This window comes from Dermacentor variabilis, chromosome 6, assembly GCF_050947875.1.
Source record: "Dermacentor variabilis isolate Ectoservices chromosome 6, ASM5094787v1, whole genome shotgun sequence".
In the NCBI taxonomy this organism is placed as follows: domain Eukaryota; kingdom Metazoa; phylum Arthropoda; class Arachnida; order Ixodida; family Ixodidae; genus Dermacentor; species Dermacentor variabilis.
Genome location: NC_134573.1, coordinates 196,826,508 through 196,843,726, shown reverse-complemented (window position 1 = coordinate 196,843,726; position 17,219 = coordinate 196,826,508). Strand labels below are relative to the sequence as shown.

The following is a 17,219-nucleotide window of genomic DNA, read 5'->3' as shown; positions in this document are numbered from 1 at the left end:
GTCTTGCGCTGGAGTTTGAGGTATATTAGCGGCGCCTGGTGACGGCGCGGGAAACGACATCTGGGTCGTACCAGCTTGGGTCGTATTGAGCCCTGGCTGTGGCGAAGCACGTTTCTAGGCCGAGTTTTGCGTCGATTCGCATTTTTTTCTGCCCTGTTGCGAGTGCGAAAAGGCTCGTCACTTCTCACAGACCATGCCGGCCACGCTGCGAGCTCGCCGCAGCCTATAGTTTAACGAAAACGGACTCTCCGTGTGCCGTGGGACGTAATGCTGGGAGCAGAAGGAATCGGTGACGCCGATCCGGAGAGACCTAGCCCAACCTCAAAAAGGCGTCACCGTCATTACTTCTGCGTCGTGGGGTGCCACGAACAAGAAGGCCTGAATCCCAACATCAGATTCTACCGTTTTCCTTCAAGGCCTCACGAAGTGGAGCGTCGGGCGCGCTGCATATAGCTGCAGTTCATCGCGCTGAGTAAGCGAAACTTCGCGCCATGCTGACTGCTTCGCCTGTCTTGAAGCTTGCTTGATTATCTGCGTTCTAAATTTCGGTCTTTTGCACCTACAGTCCCGACAGTAGACCGACATAGCAGCAGGCATGGCTGGTAATTCACGATTCAAGACCCGGCCACAGCGACAATTAACAATTCGACCGATGCGAAGTGGTGAAGTGACCAGGTGTGTGCAAATGACCACAAATGGCCGGGCTGATTCGGTGACAATTCACTACCCCACTACGAGCAGCACAGGTTAGAGAGTTAAATGTGCTCATACTTGACCTCAAGCCAGCATGTTGAGGCAGCGCAGCAAGGTAGTATTGATTACAGCAGAACGATGTTCGAGCGCTGTCATTAAAAGCTACGTCAAGCGAGCAGCGCACGAGCTCGCACTGCAGCCCGATTCGCACGTACGTGCGAGCTCATGTGCATTGCATCAGTTATTACCAGTTACTAAAAGGGACAGATGGCCGCTACTACAACGCAGGCATAACCACTTGTTTAGCGACATGCAGTCAACAAAGATTGCAGGAGGTCCGCCATTTCGCGGCATGTAGAAAGACCGCTGCCGTCGCGGCGCGTACGATCGTGCGCTCGAGCAGTTCGTACATCGCGGCGCGTACCGTCATGTGCTCGAGCAGTTCCGTACACATGATGTCTGCTTATCACTGCTGTGGATTCATTTATAGCAAGCATTTCCTCGCGTTTGTGTGCCTGAATCTAGCAGCGTGCAAACCTTACCTGAAGTTCCACTTCGTACGCGACTCGCTTCACTTGTGATTGACACCGCGCTAAAACTTCGCCGCTTAATTCTTGAACCGCGTACAGGTATTCGGCACTGCATAATTTCTTGCCTTTACGCAGCGTGCCACCCCTGAAAAAATCTTTGGCGCCCGATATTCGATGCAGGCCGTGACACAACTGAAAGTGGCGAGTCCATATTGTAAGCGTGCTTTCCGAAGCAGACGACCGAGCTTGGTACGACCCATTTTAGAACAGAGGGCGCTTTTTAGCACCTTTTTCGCAGCGCCCCCTGGGCAATGCAAGAGCCCCATTAGAAAAGTGTACTGGGTGAGACAATCCTACCAGTGTCTCTAAAGAAAAGATTTGTGAAAGCAACCTCCAGCGCAAAGATTTGTTGCTGCCAGCTCAGTGAGAACCATCGTAGTCAGCAGTGTTATATGATAGCCAAGAATTTAGCGGCGTCGTTAAGAGCATCGTGTAGCACTGTCGATTGATTGCTGTCCACCAGGGCTAACAATCAGTGACGGTCAGATGTTTGGTCGCAGTGTCTACTTCCTTAACGTCAGCCCCAGTACCAAGTCGTATAAAATTATAATCATTAAAGTGGTGCCTTTACAAGGGAACCTGGCATACACCTGAGTCACTGTGTGGCTTAGTACTCTTCCCTCACTGCACGCACCAGCTGTAGAATGCCTGCTGTGACAGAAACACATATAAGGTGCGCTGCCAGCGCTCTATATGCTTTCTCACAACACAGCTCTGCAGTGCTTTTCGATTTTCGAGATATGTTACTACTAAAAATTCCCCCGACAGTGTTAAGGCAACGGTGTGAAAAAAAAAAGTACAACAAGGTAGGCACAAGAGCTTGTGAACGAACTCCTAGTACCTCTACCTGTGTGTGTTTGTAAATGTGTGTGCGTTTTCTGTGTGAGTGTATATATTTTATTTCCTCCATTACTTTATATTGGAGATTTTAGTTTTTGCACTCGTGTTTGTGTGCATGCTTCTGTGTGTGATTGTGTTTATTCTTATTTCTGTCTTTTTATTTTATGTTGCTATTTGTTGTAAGTTTTCTTTTGGCTACGTCTTTTTTTTTTACAATTTCAATAACACGTCTATTTCAAAGCACCAAGTCCTGCGAATAGCAGGGCTGGCCTCTTTGATCTAAAGCTTTCCTCTCTCGTCTACCTTGCCCTCTCAATCTGCTTTATTGCTGTGTTTTCTATTCTTGCTTCTTGTGTTGTTTCCACAACGTGATTGACTAACTTGCACAAAAGGAAGTTCTATCAGCTATGGCAGCAGAAACAGGTACATTTTGTTAAAAGCATCGCGTGGGTTGCACATCAACTTTGCCCCTTGCCCCCTGTTCCTGTGTCTATGCATCAGTGCATGCGGCAGCAGCTCACCGGAAGTGCACATGAGAGGGTGCCATATTGTGGAACAGCACCTTGCTATGTTGTTGCATTTTTTTATGCTTCCAGTCTTAGTAAACAGACAGTTTCGCTGTCCATCACATTTGGTGGTACAAATTTTCAACAAGAATAACATTGTGCAACACGTATAACATTGTGCAGTGGGGTTTCATTTCCAGTCCGACGCATTCATTGTAGCAAAGGCCTTTTTCACTGAAGCAGTGCACTGAGAGCTTTTGCAACTTTCAACATTTATTAGTTTACCAATTTCATTGCCTGAACCTGGCCGTTGCTTTGCCTACAGCTTGTGCAATGAACAAGGTGCCTCAGAAAAACACATACAACTTTACTCAGCATTTTTCGGTACAAAAAATGCTAGCAGAGTTATTCAAGGTTAATAATTATGCTTATATTCATGTTACTTGTCCAGTCAGATAAACAAATTAAACAATGGCTACGATTTCATTGCAAGCGGAAGTGCAGAATGCTAACGGTGCTTTTCAAGTATGCCCCTGACTACTGCTATTTCACCAAGGGGCCCGTCAAGCTCGACGGTGGGTGCCTGAATGAGTATTATTGCGCTCACTAAGCAGGATGTTTTATAACTCTTCTCTTATTCGCTTTACTTAACTGTGCCAGATAACCAAAATAAACAATGAAACCACATGAATGTGCTTTGGTGTGCAAGCTGCTAACAGTAGCTGTCAATTTCACGTTGACTACTACTACATTTTCACCATAGGGCCTGTCAAGCTGGACTGTCAAGCTGGACAGGAAAAAAGCCGAAATGAGCATTTTGGGCCCCACATAGTTATTCAGGTTTAATAATTGTGTTTGCATTCAGGTTTGCCAGCATTTAAGCGTGTTTCCATGCCAATACTTAAATTGAGCATCATCTGTGCAGGATGTTGCTTTCCCAGAAGTGAACTTCCATTAAAAGGATAGTGCCACCAAATGAACTGCTTATTTATTTGAGAGGTCACGGGAGGATGCTTGGCTGATGTGAACCCACTGACAAAATTTTGGTAGCCCTAGGGCGGTTCTTTTATTGATTAGAAGCTGTTCTGCTTTGTTCAGTGGCTCAATGCCAGACAGCTCGCAGTCGGAGTCACTTTCTTCAGTGTCATTTTTACCCAGTTTGATGACGATGAGTTGGATGTGGTCCCTTGCCAGACGTGTCATGTCTGAACTTTGCCTCCAAGTCCATCACGCGGTGCATGTTCTTCCTTCAGTCTTCTGCTGTTGCATGCTTGATTTTTTTCCCTCAAGACGTCTGAAGTCTCTGTTGTACACAGCTATGCCATTCCTTACTTTTGCCCACACGAGCTCAATGGGATTAAAGTCGCAGTGCTACGGCAGGAGCCCGAGTGCAATGCAACCGGCCCTTTCAGCTGCATTGTCTAAGAATTAACTCAGAAAGCATGACTTTGCGGATGCCACCAACTCAAGCAGCTGCTTTTTCACTATCCTTTCACTGTAGGCGATGTTCTTGCTTTTGAGCCACTCCTATATTTTTTGCTTCTTCAAAGCCATCATTGGCAATTTCTCTTCTCGCCGGGTATGGTAAGGTACATTGCCCCAAAAAATGATGCTACCAGGTGGTAACTTCTGCAGAACGTTACTGAACCATCCCTCGAAGCGATTGCCGCCAATTTCTTTGGGGTAGTTGCCTGTTTTTTGGCCTTGGTATACATCCAAGCAGCCCTCGATGAAGCCATCCTCACTGCCAATGTGCGTCACAATCAGGCACCGGCCTTTCCCAGAAGGTTGTTTCAGACCCGTTGACAGGCCATTTGCTCGAGTGTACAGGCGTCGGTGCTTCTGCACCATAGTGTCTGTCCACACGATTGGCCGAGTGTGTCCCGTCGTCACCCATGTCTCTTCGAAAAGAAGATATTTCGACCTTCTGCCCGGTAGCATTCCATGTCACAAAGGTAGAAATTCTGCCATTCAGCAATGTCATACTAGTTGATAAGCAGCGAGTTGCGGCTCCTCTTCTCATGCTTGAATCCAATCTCGACAAGCAGGCGACGCACAGTACACCGCTTCAGTGATGGGAGATCCATATGCTTCGAGAACTCGTTAGTTACTATATGTTTCGGTGTATAAGTCACAGTTTTTTTAATGACATTTTCGACGGTGCATCTTATCCACTGGTGCAGCTTATGTATGGAATTAATTCGGTTCCTGGCGCCTGTGTGTGGTCCGTGCTTGAAAAGGTGCCTCTGTGCTGCGCGACGTCTTCGCACGTTAAGAGACACAGCTCTATGGTCTAAATGAATCTGAAGCCCACCACTACGGCATTCCTCATAGCCCATATGTCGCTTCAGAATGCTAAACCAAACAATTTGATGATGACATGCCACAACCACGCATCATCTTTTGCCACGGACAGTAACTACATTTCAGAAGAAATTCAGAGTAACATCAAATTGGCTTGTAAAAATGAAATGCCATGACACCTTCATTGCACTAATCATTGCGGAGTGCTTCACATGTGTAGCATCTGTCGTGTCATATTTCTCGCTAACCATGACGCCGCTTGCGAGGCGAAAAAGTTACGACGCGCAATTCAAGTTGGTGCAGTTGCATTTGCACAAGAACATGGAAACTGGGCTGCAGGAACACAGTATGAGGTTAACGAGAAAATTATACGCGACTGGCACAAAACCGCCAGCGTGCTCCAAACAATGAAATCAACTAAGAAGGCCAACTGCAGCAAGAAAGCACGCTGGCCGGAGCTCGAGGATCATCAGCGCGTATAGGTACTTGAGCAACGAGCCGAAGGCAGGTTGCTGTCTACAGTGCAGCTCCGTCTCAAGGCGAAGACCCTTGGAACAGAGATGAATACTGTTGGATTTATGGGCACTCCGTCGTGGTGTTTTCGCTTTATGCGGCGTAATAAGTTGGTGATGAGAGTGTGGACGACGATGTGCCAGAAGCTCCCTGACGACTTTCAGGAACTGGAGAACTTCAGTGCATTTGTCAAAGAAGAAATTGTGACGAAGAACATCTACGCAAGCCAAATCGTAAACATGGAAGAAGTCCCGCTTACGTTTGATATTCCCCTTGGGAGGAGCGTCACCGAGAAAGGGGAAAAGCTATACCGGTGAGGACAACTGGCCATGAAACATCGAACTTCCTTGTTGTTCTCGCCTGCTGCGCAGACGGTATGAAGCTGGCTCCCATATTAATTTTCAAGCAGAAGACGCTACCAAAAGACTCCTTTCCTCCCGCTGTGGTGGTACAGGCCAATGGCGAAGGATGGATGAATGAAGATATGATGAGTCTATGGCTCGACAAATGTTTTTCGCATCGACCTGACGGATTTTTTCACATTAAGAAGGGAATGCTTGTGATGGATAGTATGCGGGCACACATCACAGATTCCATAAAAAAGAAGATTAGTGCGAAGAACTGGGTCCCAGTGGTGATGCCAGGCGGCATGGCGAAGATGCTGCAGCCGCTGGACATTTCTGTGTATCGCAGTTTCAAAGCAAAGTTGCGACGCATCTGGGAGTCGTGGAAGTCCGAGGGTGACCACTGTTTTACGAATACAGGACGCATGAGACACGTAACGTTTGGAGAGGTGGTCAAGTGAGTCCCCAATGCTTTGGACTCGATTTCTACAAAAACAGTTGTAGCTGGGTTCTCAAAGGCCAGACTCATCCTGTTCAGGAGTGGTGACGATGTTGGCGCAGAAGACACCAGTGAGTCGAGGATGACAGTGATGTGCCGGCGGAACTCCCACTTGAAGTTGCTGAATTATTTGTTAGCGACTCGAAGGAAGAAGGTTTTGATGGCTTTGCCTAAACGCCGTCTGTAAGTACATGCCATCTGTGTGTATCAATAAACCATTTTTGAAAAATTAGTTCTGTCTGGACACCGGTGCGTCTTATACACCGGTGCAACTTATATATGTTTTCTTTTTTCTTTCGAAAAAACTGTCGTTTTGAGGAGGGTGCGACTTATAGACCGGAAAATATAGTACTTTCTCGACTGTCGGTATCTCGTTGCTGCAAAGGAAATCGTGCATACATGACCTCAGCGTGCACAATGTGAAGCCATCATACCTTATGTTGCATCTTCTTTTCTCTGGGGAAAACAAGGGGAAGTCGGGAGATGGAAATTCAAGACGATGAGCAAAACGAGAACAAGGTGAATGCAGGAGCCAACGTTTCTTTTTCTTCAAGGCCTTGAAAAAGGTAAGTCCACTTGTCGAAACTTTGGCTCCTGTTTTCACCTTGTTCTCGTTTTGCTCATCATCTTTTCTCTGCATTTCGTGGGCACTTATGCGAGGGCGTCGACAGTTTTCCACCCGAAAAATGTGAAGCTTTGACCTCCCTCCTCTCCCTGAACACTGTGATTTCCCTGACACAGAGCATCTCGGCAACAAACTTGTTCATGTCCTCTATGCTGCATTCAGGCTCCCTGTTATGCCAATACGTGTAGCAGTGGAAAGTCATGTTATGTGAATCGCTATTCAGGATGTGGCCACTCTTCTTCTTGTTGAGGCTCCTTGGTGGTGTGGACATCGAGGTGACACAAGATTCGTTTGGCAACACAGGATCGCGTCTTAATGTCACCTCGCTGGGCTCCATGGCGGAAAACTCGCACTGAATGCCACGCACGAACTGACGAGATTGCAGGCTTGCAAAACACGTGAGAAGGAACAAAACAAAAAAAAGGCCTATCATAGTCTTGAAGATAAGTTTGTGAAAGCACAAAACCAAAACAGAAAGCAAATGTTATTTAAAACCATGAGTATTTATTTAAAACGATGAATGAAGCATTTTTGCACCTTTCCAGCCTCGATCGTCTTCTTGCCCCAAGTTTGTAATGGTCTCAATAAATGCATTGTTCTTTTTAAGTGCTTGTTAAAGAGCAACCGATTCGTTTTAAGCTCAGAAAACGAGTTGTAAATGTGCCTCGTACATGTCAACCAGCGCAAAAGCCATGCCAAGCTGCTCTTTCTACTTTTGTCCCTTGTCATGAAGCTAAAAAGCAGACGACACGCAGCGTTGTAGAAGGCACGAGGTTATTTTTCTCTCGCGATCCGGCATGTGCTGTAGCATTCCAATCACGAGGTCTGCCAAACCAGTCATCAAAATACAAGTCCTTAGTTATACAGAGAATTACGCATTTTAGAAGCACGGTTTTTGAGTGGGACTATTTTAGTCGCGGAGGCAATAGGCTGTCGTGCTTGGTTCATATGGGCGGGGGCTCCCCTTTTTGCTAAAGTGGAAAACTTACACAAACAATCAACAGCAAAAAAATTTTAACTGACGCGTACGTGACGTCGCTGAAGGTGGCGACGCACAAGGCCCGCCCTAGACGGATGAGTTGTGAAAACAAACGTGTCCCCACCAGCCGCATTTGTGACATCGCAATCATGCGAAATGAGCACAGACATTTTTCGCTCCAGTCACAGAATGTGAAATAGCCACGCTTGAAAAACTCCTAGCCTACTAGCGACAGATGACATAAGAGATGCGATTATTAGTCAAGCCAGACAGAACTCCGCTGACGCACCTGCTGCCAGCGCTCCTTGCGCATGGGATCTCCAGTTGTGGTCTGCACAAGTCGGTGTATCTGCTGTATGACGCCTTGGTAGTACACGATGGCCGACTCGTAGTTGCCCAAGAGAGCGCACTCGCGTCCCATGCGCGTGTTCTGGCAAATGTCTGCGATGCTAACGTTCATGTCGATCTGAAAAACGGAAAAGTAAGGGGTATCTCAAGCGCAAAACTGATGTTTGGTGGCACTTGGCTGCTCGTTCTGACAAAAGTGCAAAGCGCCCACGTAAATGCAGCGTCGCTGAACGCCTGTACAGATTTTCTTATCGAACAGTTAATCACTAAGTCACCTCACAGCTGAGTGGGTCAATCGCATATTCGCTAGACTTTAATTCATCGTGAAACTTAGAAAGCGCTCGTCCTTGTGCATCTTTCTTCGTCCCCGTTTGTGTAGCGTATAGCGCAAAAGCTCCACGATGAATAAATTCCAACTAGGTCGGCTCGCAGTGAGACTTTAATTACCAGCACTAGGTAAGCACGGGGTGCTACTGGCCCACTTGCCGTACTTACCACTGCAATATTCACCGACGAAAGCGCGACATATGTCCTTGGTAAAACTGTTCAGCCTCAAAATTCGGCAGATCTGACCAAGACGTGTTCACAATCTACGCAGCCGTAGGAGCACCGTGCATAGGTTTTCTCTGTCACAGACACTCATGAAAAAAGAGTCGACATAGCAGCCTACGTAACGAGCGTGGCCACCATGGAGGTATAGTCACAGGCATAGAGTTTCTCACTATAACACCTAGAGGGTAATCTGGCGCCACCGTCTATGGGAGTTTCTTAAGGGGGCACCGTGCCGTTACAGCCACTGTAGTGCCGTCATGGGAATGACGGTATATGTGTCTGCGAGGCTCGTGTTGGCTGGTGTTGCAGGAGGCTTCGTCTAAAACGTGGATATGGCTACGCAAATAACGCGTTCTCAAAGTAGAATCTTCATAAAATGTTTCCATTCACGCATATTACATCTTTACTCACCCACGATGCATGACCAAGCGAAGAAAAGCAAGAACAGACGACCAACTGTTTCAAAGCGAGCGCGAACCTTGTCGTCTGTTCTCCAACTTCAGCGGCCTGCTGATAGTTATTACGTAACATGTAGTCGTACACACAATAACAAGTTCTCATAGTTAAACAAAACATGTTTTCGCGTAATAATAAAGCTAAAACAGCTTTTCGCGTGCTGTTCTAGTAGAAAATGAATCATTGTGACAGACGGAACGGTACTTGCCAAGCGCGTCTTCAAGGTGTCCTATGTCTACGAGAACGATGCCAATCCGAATCCACAATATACCGGCATTCCCATGCATACCACAGCGCAGCAGCGCCAGATTTCCCTCTAGGTAATGTAGTGAGAAACTCTATGGTCACAGGCACGACCTCAACTACCTACTGGAACTCCAGACCTGCATAGATATCCGGCTTCTATGGGAGCAGCTTGCGCCCACTTTCGTTCAACCGACGGCCGTAGGTGGCACTTTTATAACCTGTTTATCTGCTACGCGGTGGGCGGCTGTGCGGCGTTGTAATTAGTACGGCAGCTGTTGTGTTGTGACGAACTGCTTGTCTAGTTGATGATTTTTGCTAACACAGTGACAGTGATGTCACAAGGCTTTGATCGGTCACTTGGCTCCAAAAGTTGACTGCCCGAACCTAAAAAATGTCGGAGCGTGTAGTCCGCTGCTCTCCAAAATAGCGTTAAATAGCCGCTCCTATTGCCTTTTTCAAGCAGATTATTATAAATCACATTGTGTATAGACTTCGCAACGTACACAACAGTTTCATTGTACACGTTGTAAAATTCGCTTCTGCGCTCTTTAGAAATTTGAAGCGACCGTAATGTTCGACGACAGAACGATTACCACTCATTTTAACTCTTAATTAAAGTTGTCCGTGAATGTTCAAAAAGTGAATTACGCACACAGCTTCACTGCGTACGTATCTTAAGCACCACCGTTATGCTGCCGCCGTACCACGCAGAAAAGCTAGCTTTACAGTTTGAAAAGACTCCCGTGAGACGATTTAAGGCTTGCAGTGCAGCACGTTTTATAGCACTGGGATCGCTTAATTTTTTGTAAGCTTTCTACTGAGCTAGACATCCAACGACAATAAAAACAAGGTATGCTCACCTTTCTTTGAAACAGAATCGATCAACCTATTGCACATATCGGGCGGAGGACTTATGCTCGTGAATACCTTTACTATATACTTTTACCAGGTCATCTGCTTTCACTACGGCACACAGCAGTAAATCCTAATGTCATCTACGACACTAGGCTATCTGTAAACAACTAAAAAGAAACTAGATTATCCTATGAATCTTTTTAAGACAATTTTTCCAGTCTCTTACGGAGGCTAGGAAAGGGAAATTTATGCCGTCGATCTAGCATTGCAGCTGCCACCTATGCTCGTTGTTTACCCTTCTTGCACCGCTCCTCCTCTTGTAGTTTCACTATTCAAACGCAAAGCATTCGCAAATATGTTTTCTTTTGTATATTTGTGAATTTATTTATTTACCGCCAATACAAGAGCTTTGTGCCTGCCGAAATGGTAAGACAAGCGCTGAACAGATCGCAGAAGCAGACGACAGCAAACAGGTTATAACTAGCGCCACTCTGCTCGGGCGTTCTTTTCCTAGCGGCGAAAGGGGCGAACTAGACCAGGCTTGCTGGACGAGGGACATATGTGCAGGTCTGGAGTGCAGTAGGTCGTGGTGGTCACAGGCATAGAGTTTCTCACTACATTACCTAGAGGGAAATCTGGCGCTGCTGCGCTGTGGTATGCATGGGAACATAGAGTTTCTCACTATAACACCTAGAGGGAAATCTGGCGCCACCGTCTATGGGAGTTTCTTAAGGGGGCACCGTGCCGTCATGGGAATGACGGTATATGTGTCTGCGAGGCTTGTGTTGGCTGGTGTTGTAAGAGGCTTCGTCTAAAACGTGGATATGGCTACACAAATAACGCGTTCTCAAAGTAAAATCTTCATCAAATGTTTTCATTCACGCATATTACATCTTTACTCACCTACAATGCATGACTAAGCGAAGAAAAGCAAGAACAGACGACAAACTGTTTCAAAGCGAGCGCGAACCTTGTCGTCTGTCCTCCAATTTTAGCGGCCCGCTGATACGGTTTACGTAACATATAATTGTACACGCAATAACAAGTTCTTATAGTTAAACAAAACATGTTTTTTTGTAATAATAAAACCAAATCAGCTTTTTACGTGCTGTTCTAGTACAAAATAAATTATTCTGACAGACAGAACAGTGCTTGCCAAGCGCGTCTTCAAGGTCATAGAGTTTCCTACAAAATTACTAGAGGGAACTCTGGCGCTGCAGTCGTTGTCCTACCATGGGAATGATGGGAAGTACATGGATTTGTCTGATCTTCGTGTTTGTGGATTCAGACGTTCTTGTGGCTTTGTATATTACGCTATATAAATCTTATTGTCGTATATTTCAGCGCAATCTATATTCTTCGAAGTGTAGAAGACGCCGGGGAACGCGTACAATTGCTATTACTTGCAATGATTGAGCTTGCTTATGGGCCCAAATCGAAACGCACCAAGCGTCTCAAAGCACTGGCATGCCCGCGATAAATTCATAAGTGCGTTTCATTCGCTTGTCGATACATGCATCCGTGGCTTAATGGTTTCAATATCAGACTTCTGTACTAGAGTCCCTGTGTTCGAATCCTGCAGTCGGGCAATTTTAATGATGTTTATTTAATTATTTATTACGCAATAAACTGTTGAAAATGACGAGTTTACTAAGTCACAAAGCCGTTTGAAGCCAAAAAGGACGAAGTTTAGGCAAATCCATGTACTTCCCATAATTCCCATGCTGGGACAACCCCTCCCATTGTAGCTCACGTAGACACTAGCGCCAGAGTTCCCTCTAGTAATTTTGTAGGAAAATCTATGTTCAAGGTGTCCTGTCTCTCCGAGAACGATGCCAATCCGAAGTCACAACATACCGGCTAGCCACCCTAATACCGGCATTATACCTTCTAGCCTCTATACCGGCATTCCCATGCATACCACTATGGTGTTCTAGAAGGGGGTAGTGGGCTCAGGAGCCGGAGCGCCCTATGCATTGCAGCGAGGCGGCGAGCATAGAGAAAGAAATTCAACAAGAGGGGACACTCTTCAAAAACTGGCAACAGGAAACACGTCACGCCTAGTTTCAACAACAACCGTCAGTTGACGCGAGCATCAGAGAAAAAAAGAATGTGAAATAAACTTCCAGACAACGTTTTATTTTTTTTATTCCTTCCCACTAAAAGTGAAAAAGTTTTGCGTGTAAATGAACTTATACTTTGCAACTTTTTGTTTCGTTGCCTAGCAACAAGGTAGCGGCACGCCAGACGCGCGTGCATACGTCATACGCCAGACAAGCCGCAGGAGTGAGCGAGGCCGGTCGTACGTACGAAGCTCGCGTGCTCGCCGACCCGTCTGTTTTGGATATAGCCCATGTTTTCGGGCTCCCGGCCTTCTCTATGCTTTTCTTGCGTATCGTCTGCATTTCGACACGGCACCACTGCACTACTGGACTACGGCAAGGTGAGAAATTGTGTTTGACAGTGTGCGGCGCATTTTAAGCACATTTAGGCTTAGTTAGAGTGGCGCAGTCAGCGAAAAACAGCTCCGCCGTCCTGGCGCAGTCAATTTGAGTTAATGCCTCGTCCTGGGAGATGTTTGCGGCGCTTTCTATGAGCGCCAACATTACTGTAACTTATTTCGGTAGTTTTGGAGCACGCTTGCCGCACCCGGCTTATTGACGCAGTAAGCGAAAACCGGCTCGGCCGTGTGACGCATTTGCGCGTGTACAATCGCCCAATTTTTTAACCTGAACGCGCGAGCATCGACCGGCCAGTCGATAAAGGACAAAAAAGCAGGTGGGGTGGGGTCCGGTTGCCGGAACAGCCTGGCAGAGGGAAGCTGCATTGGACTGTGCATTGCGCGCACGCGCGTATTCTCGCACACTTCGCCGCTGTACTCCGTTATAGACGACCGCACGCCAAGTTTCATCCTAGACGCCAGCGCTCGTTTCTCCCCTGGCGGAACGATTTCATCTCCAACGGGTGTAGGCTTCCGCCGCTGCTTCCCTTCACGGTCGCGCGCGCGTTCAGTTCGCGCTGCGCGCGAAACGTCTCGTGTTTGCGACGGCGCCTCTTCGGATGACCGGAAATTATTATTGTGTTGTTAACTGTCACGACAGCAATGTAAATACGAAAGGGTTCATTCCACCAGTGAAATTCTGCCGATTCACAAGAAAATGGTACGAAAAATGCAGACGACAGACATGGATTACTGCGGTGCGCCGAGCGAAGTAAACAACTGGCAAACGAAGCGACCTCGTTCATTGATCACTCCTGAGTGTATGACGGTTTTTATATGTAACCCACATGAATTTAATAATTACTCGGTACATAATCCTTTTATTCATATAAAAACTAAGTTGTTCGACGAGAGCTTGTCCTGTCTTCTTTCTCGTGTTTCGTTTGTGTGTGCGCTGCCCAAGAATGAAAACCACTTCTGTTGTATGCGCTAGCAGTGGCCGAAGCTCACGCGTCCCGAGAAATTGAATATGTGCACGATGCATTGAACATGACCGGAGTTCGTTCCCGCTTCACCACTGCACCGATCGATCGAGTTACTGGACGATACGCGCCCGCGTCTTGGTCGCGTCGGCATTGATGAAGCAGGAATGATTACTAATACTTTCAACTTCCGTCTCTTGAGCACTGTTAAAAAATGGCCAAGCTGTCTACATTGCTGTCTATATTCCATATTGTAGGGGACGTACTAGTTAAAGTTGTGTGCGCATGTCGTACTTGTGCTATGCAGCGAAATATTTTATTTCCGCACAGTGTCGATGGAAATCCGTTGTCGCCATCAGAGGCAACACAGATTTGTAGCAAACATATTGTGAGAAACTGCAAAAATGACTTTTTCCGGCGGCACATACTGACGATTTTTCCGGCGGCACATACGATGTCGTTTCCAATTACCTGCTCAGTGTCACTTACATGGTTAAGCAGACGCTGCCCTTTCGCCGCATTGCAGCCATAAAAATATACGTCAAGCGTACCCATCTTCTTAAAGGCAAATAGAAGCGTGTACAGTCTGTTTCACACTTAAGGGAAAACTCGGAACGTATTGCATCGCGATGCGGCAAGGAATTGAGTCGTGCGGCGGCAGCAGCTCGAGCAGCCGCAGACGCTCGAGAGGCGGAGTCGTGATCTGCGTCGTCTGCTACGGCGGCGCGCGTTGGCCGCATTGTCGGGAAGCGTGCTACTGCCAGGGGCAGTGCACCGATTTCATCGGTACTGCGGGAACTGAGCTGATATTCTTTACTAAACGTTGTGCATCGCCAAACTCTGAACCTTCATCGACGATAAAGGAGTTCCACAAACTTCTTTTGACAGCATGCTTCATTTGTTCTTTCGAATGGCCGGGGTACTGAGCGCGTGCACGTATTTCTTCACTGTGTGTGCTACCGTAATAAGCAGCGACAAGACGCACTAAGATGTGCGCGCAACGTGCTCAGTCTTTGTTTGACTCGAAAGGAAAACAAAGCACTCAACAATGACAACTGTGGGGGTCGAACACGATAAAACAAACGGATACGATTAAAGGAAAGGTTTAGGTTAAGACAATGAGCTGGAAGTGGTTTTTCTCGACAATCATTCGCGGCACCAGACAGACCCTGCTCGCCGGCGGGGAATTGGACACGTCACGCTCGGAACTTCAGTTAGTATCTCGTCATGTCCCCAGCGGCAACGATGACAGCGCTCATCCTGGAAGGCAGTGAAGTGTAAAATGACTTGATCAGGGATGTGTTCATTCGCAGCACGTCTCAGTCGCTGGCGATGGTGGATCGAACCCTATCCGCGGGCGACTGATAGAGGGGATGGTGCGGCAGCGATACTTTCAACGAGCCCCAGACATTTTAAATGATGTTGGCGCCCGGGGATCGAGGCGGCCACTCCAAGAGTGACTGCGCGCTCTTCCAGCAGATCTTGCACAACACGAGCTGTGCGGATCGGCAACCTATCGCGTTAGAATATATAGTCGTCTTCCAGAAACGGGCCGTCAAGAATGTATGGAATCAGTACGTCATCTATGACTGCCCTGCAGCGATGAACTTACCTTCGAGGCGTATCAGTGGGCGTCGCACAACGCTTAGTAAAACATACTGGCTCATTTCACGCAGTAACGATGAGATCGGCGCCCTGCAACTGACAGTAGAACGCTTCCCGACAAATGCGGCCAGCGCGCGTCGCCGTAGCAGACGACGCCGTTCAAGATCCCGCCCCTCGAGCACCTGCGCGAGCTGTTGCCGCCGCCTGACTCAAGCGCTCGCCGCATCGCGATGCAATGCGCTCCGAGTTTTCCCCTAAATGTGAAACAGACTGTACTACACCCTTCGAATGAAATGTCCACGCGCGCACACGTACGCACACACCGCGCGCCGCACGAAACGTGCCCAAACACGCGCAGTGCAGGAGGCAATCAAGGCGGTGCGAACGAGAGGTGGGAGAGGGGTACCACCCGCTAATAGAATTTTGCTTCGCATGCGGCGCTCTCAACGCCGGCGCAGCAGCGCCGCTCTCGGTGCCGTTCTTGTCCATACGGCGCTTATCGACTGGCCGGTCGATGCTCGCGCGTTCAGGTTAAAAAATTGGGCGATTGTACATGCGTGTACTACGTCGTAGCGCCTAAGACAGACAAGTTTTCGCGCATTCTCTGGCCCCCAACATTATTGTAACTAACGTCGTTATATTTGGGGTAATTTAGAAGCACGGTTGCCGCGCCCGGCTTATTGACGCAGTTAGCGAAAAGCAGCTCGGCTATGTGCCGCAGTTTCGCGTGTACTGAATCTTACTGGTAGAAGTTCGTTACGCATTCTCTGACCCGAAAAAGTGTTGTAATTTATTTGGTAACTCTTTAGGATATCTTGAGGCTTGCTCGCCGCGCCTGGGGTTGTGAAGGTGTTAGCAAAAAAGCAAGCCGGCCATAGTGAGTTGGTTTTGCTTGTACTGAATTTTAGTGGGACAAGTTTGTGACGCATTTTATAGCCCTGCAACAACATATACCTTATTTCGGTACTCACGCTTCTCGAAAACGCGACGAGCGATTGCCGAGAGTGATAACACGGGAGTGTTGCATGCGCCGGCAGGACGCGTAAAAGATAACAAGGAGGAGCTCAAGAACATGATATTTATGTATTCTGAGCGACTGAAAACAGGCTTTGCACCCACGAGTCTGGCTTCAGTGCGATTAGAAGGCATTCTGAGAGCGTGTAACATGGTCTGGCTGAGCCTGTGTTGTAGCCACCTTTGTGTACTTGGCGTACCATCGTGTCGACTGAGGCCAAGTTGCTTTGGAAACGCGCAGTCACCCGTGTATTTGTGCACTTGAAGTGCAGGAAATAATGCCCGGGAAAGGAGGGCTGCTTGAAAATTTTGTAGCATTGTTTGGGAGGAGTCTTTGCTGCGAAATATACGTAAAAGTGAATTTATCTGTAATGCCGCTCATTCACCACTTACGCACGTTTCGCCTCTACACGAAATACTCCTGTTAGGTCAATATACCAAAATGATACATGCTTGTAATTTACTTTCTTTCAGCTGATGGCATCCGGTGGAGCATCGTACGGCAACGACTGCTGCTTACCTGGTGCCACAACTTTGGATGAATGCAGAAGCCCGGAACGAGCATTTATATAGAGCAAAATAAACATTTCATGATTTCAGAAGGCGTCCTTCGTTTTCTTTATGAAATTGCACCTGACAGATTCGGTGCAGTCTTGTAAAGGTCAATCGCAATCATTTCTACTTAATAATGAAACGATTCCACGCGAGGCTCAGCAGAAGCGAAAAGAAAGAAAAAATGAATGCCGCGCCGAGCAGCGGAGCCGGCGCGGCGTGTACCAAGTGGTGTTCAAAACGCGCGCGCCCAAAACCGAAACCGGAAGGAGTCA

General features: G+C 47.4%; 1 protein-coding gene and 1 long non-coding RNA gene across 4 annotated transcripts in view; one reads left to right on the top strand and one right to left on the bottom strand.

Moving 5' to 3' along the window:
- Window positions 1-8,955, bottom strand: part of Kat60 (katanin p60) — a 157,953-nt gene extending 148,998 nt beyond the window's left edge. For all 3 annotated transcript variants that reach the window (XM_075697279.1, XM_075697278.1, XM_075697280.1), the window contains exons 1-2: window positions 8,737-8,955; window positions 8,183-8,359 (exon numbers count right to left, since the gene is read on the bottom strand). In XM_075697279.1, the coding sequence (XP_075553394.1) occupies window positions 8,183-8,353 (171 nt within the window). In that variant the 5' untranslated portion in view covers window positions 8,354-8,359; window positions 8,737-8,955. The remainder of the gene's footprint in view (window positions 1-8,182; window positions 8,360-8,736) is intronic.
- Window positions 8,956-12,627: 3,672 nt separating this feature from the next.
- On the top strand, window positions 12,628-16,994 carry LOC142584476 (uncharacterized). The gene is made up of 2 exons (XR_012828803.1): window positions 12,628-12,793; window positions 16,867-16,994. It is a non-coding gene; the product is annotated as an uncharacterized LOC142584476 (long non-coding RNA).
- The last annotated feature ends 225 nt before the right edge of the window (window positions 16,995-17,219 follow it).